Below are 2,500 nucleotides of genomic sequence, written 5' to 3' on the forward strand. Positions count from 1 at the left end.
TGTGTGTGCGTGTGTGCGTGTGTGTGTGCGTGTGCGTGCGAGATGGTCTGGGCTGCGTCCACAATTTGCTGGCAAGTTAACGTGCACCTTGCGACTAAGTAACTGACGCGGTTCCTTGACCCAACGCACGGGGGCCTCTATCCCCTGGTGTGTGACTGTAACAACTAATGTTTGCCAGCTCTGGGCTGCACTAGGCTGGGCGGTGAGGGGGGGGGGGGGTGTATCCGCTGACCTGTGGTACGCTCCACTCTAATGTCACTTGCTGCAGCCACCAGCTAACGGCCTGCTTAGTACTTGAGGCTTCATTAACCCGAGCCTTTCGCTCCAAGCCCCCCCTGTGTGTGACCCGCGGGGTGACCTTTGACCTCTGTGTGACCCCCGCGGGGTGACCCTTGCCCTCTGTGTGACCTGCGCCCTCTGTTCCAGGGGCATTAACCACATTCTCGATGCCAGGGAGGTCGGCATGAAGATATTCGAGGATTACACCAACTCCTGGTTCTGGATCTTAATGTGAGTGGCCGGAATGTTCCAGAAATCTCGCATACCAGCGCGGCACTCCCGCAGCACCCCAGGGTTTGTCCTGCTGTGGGTGGGCAGTGGGTGCTGGGTGCTATATGCTGTGGGTACTGGGTGCTGTGGGCTGGGTGCTGTGGGTGCTGGTGCTGTGGGTGCTGGTGCTGTGGGTGCTGGTGCTGTGGGTGCTGTGGGCTGGGTGCTATGTGCTATGGGTACTGGGTGCTGTGGGCTGGGTGCTGTGGGTGCTGTGGGGTGGGTGCTGTGGGGGCTGTGGGCTGGGTGCTGTGGGTGCTGTGGGCTGGGTGCTGTGGGTGCTGTGGGCTGGGTGCTGGGTGCTGTGGGTGCTGGGTGCTGGACACTGTGTAACTGCCCCTGTGTCCATGTCCGCAGTGGTCTGGTCATCACCATGCTGGTCAGCCTCCTCTTCATCCTCCTGCTGCGTTTCACCGCTGGAGTCCTCTTCTGGTTCGTCATTGTTGCTGTGATCGGGGTCATCGGCTACGGTGAGTCCTCGCGGTGATGGCCGTGCCGTGCCGTGCCGTGCCGTGCTGTACCGTGCTGTACCGGGCCGTGCTGTACCGGGCCGTGCTGTACCGGGCCGTGCTGTACCGTGCTGTACCGGGCCGTGCTGTACCGGGCCGTGCTGTACCGTGCTGTACCGTGCTGTACCGGGCCGTGCTGTACCGTGCCGTGCTGTACCGGGCCGTGCGGGACCGTGCTGTACCGTGCCGTGCTGTACCGTGCCGTGCTGTACCGTGCCGTGCTGTACCGGGCCGTGCTGTACCGGGCCGTGCTGTACCGGGCCGTGCTGTACCGGGCCGTGCTGTACCGTCTGTACCGGGCCGTGCTGTACCGTGCCGTGCTGTACCGGGCCGTGCTGTACCGTGCCGTGCTGTACCGGGCCGTGCTGTACCGGGCCGTGCTGTGCCGTGCTGTACCGGGCCGTGCTGTACCGGGCCGTGCTGTACCGTGCTGTACCGGGCCGTGCTGTACCGTGCTGTACCGGGCCGTGCTGTACCGTGCTGTACCGGGCCGTGCTGTACCGTGCTGTACCGTGCTGTACCGTGCTGTACCGTGCCGTGCCGTACCGTGCTGTACCGTGCTGTACCGTGCTGTACCGTGCTGTACCGTGCTGTACCGTGCTGTACCGGGCCGTGCTGTACCGTGCTGTACCGGGCCGTGCTGTACCGGGCCGTGCTGTGCCGTGCTGTACCGGGCCGTGCTGTACCGGGCCGTGCTGTACCGTGCTGTACCGGGCCGTGCTGTACCGTGCTGTACCGTGCTGTACCGTGCTGTACCGTGCTGTACCGTGCTGTACCGTGCTATACCGTGCTGTACCGGGCCGTGCTGTACCGTGCTGTACCGGGCCGCGCTGTACCGTGCTGTACCGGGCCGCGCTGTACCGTGCTGTACCGGGCCGTGCTGTACCGTGCTGTACCGGGCCGTGCTGTACCGTGCTGTACCGGGCCGTGCTGTACCGTGCTGTGCCGTGCTGTACCGGGCCGTGCTGTACCGTGCTGTACCGGGCCGTGCTGTACCGTGCTGTACCGTGCTGTACCGTGCTGTACCGTGCTGTACCGGGCCGTGCTGTGCCGTGCTGTACCGTGCTGTACCGGGCCGTGCTGTACCGGGCTGTACCGGGCCGTGCTGTACCGTGCTGTACCGGGCCGTGCTGTACCGTGCTGTACCAGGCCGTGCTGTACCGGGCCGTGCGGTACCGTGCTGTACCGGGCCGTGCTGTACCGGGCCGTGCTGTACCGGGCCGTGTTGTACCGGGCCGTGCTGTACCGGGCCGTGCTGTACCGTGCTGTACCGGGCCGTGCTGTACCGTGCTGTACCGGGCCGTGCTGTACCGTGCTGTACCGTGCTGTACCGTGCTGTACCGTGATGTACCGTGCTGTACTGTGATGTACCGGGCCGTGCTGTACCGGGCTGTACCGGGCCGTGCTGTACCGTGCTGTGCCGTGCTGTACCGGGCCGTGCT

General features: G+C 65.0%; 1 protein-coding gene across 1 annotated transcript in view; it reads left to right on the plus strand.

Annotated features, from left to right (window-relative positions):
• Positions 1 to 364: 364 nt before the first annotated feature.
• Positions 365 to 2,500, plus strand: part of slc44a5 (solute carrier family 44 member 5) — a gene marked incomplete at its 5' end in the record, with an annotated part of 27,900 nt that continues 25,764 nt past the window's right edge. The window contains 2 exon segments of the mRNA XM_033029106.1: positions 365 to 510; positions 907 to 1,019. Of these exon segments, the coding sequence (XP_032884997.1) occupies positions 365 to 510; positions 907 to 1,019 (259 nt within the window).

This window comes from Amblyraja radiata, chromosome 10, assembly GCF_010909765.2.
Source record: "Amblyraja radiata isolate CabotCenter1 chromosome 10, sAmbRad1.1.pri, whole genome shotgun sequence".
In the NCBI taxonomy this organism is placed as follows: Eukaryota; Metazoa; Chordata; class Chondrichthyes; order Rajiformes; family Rajidae; genus Amblyraja; species Amblyraja radiata.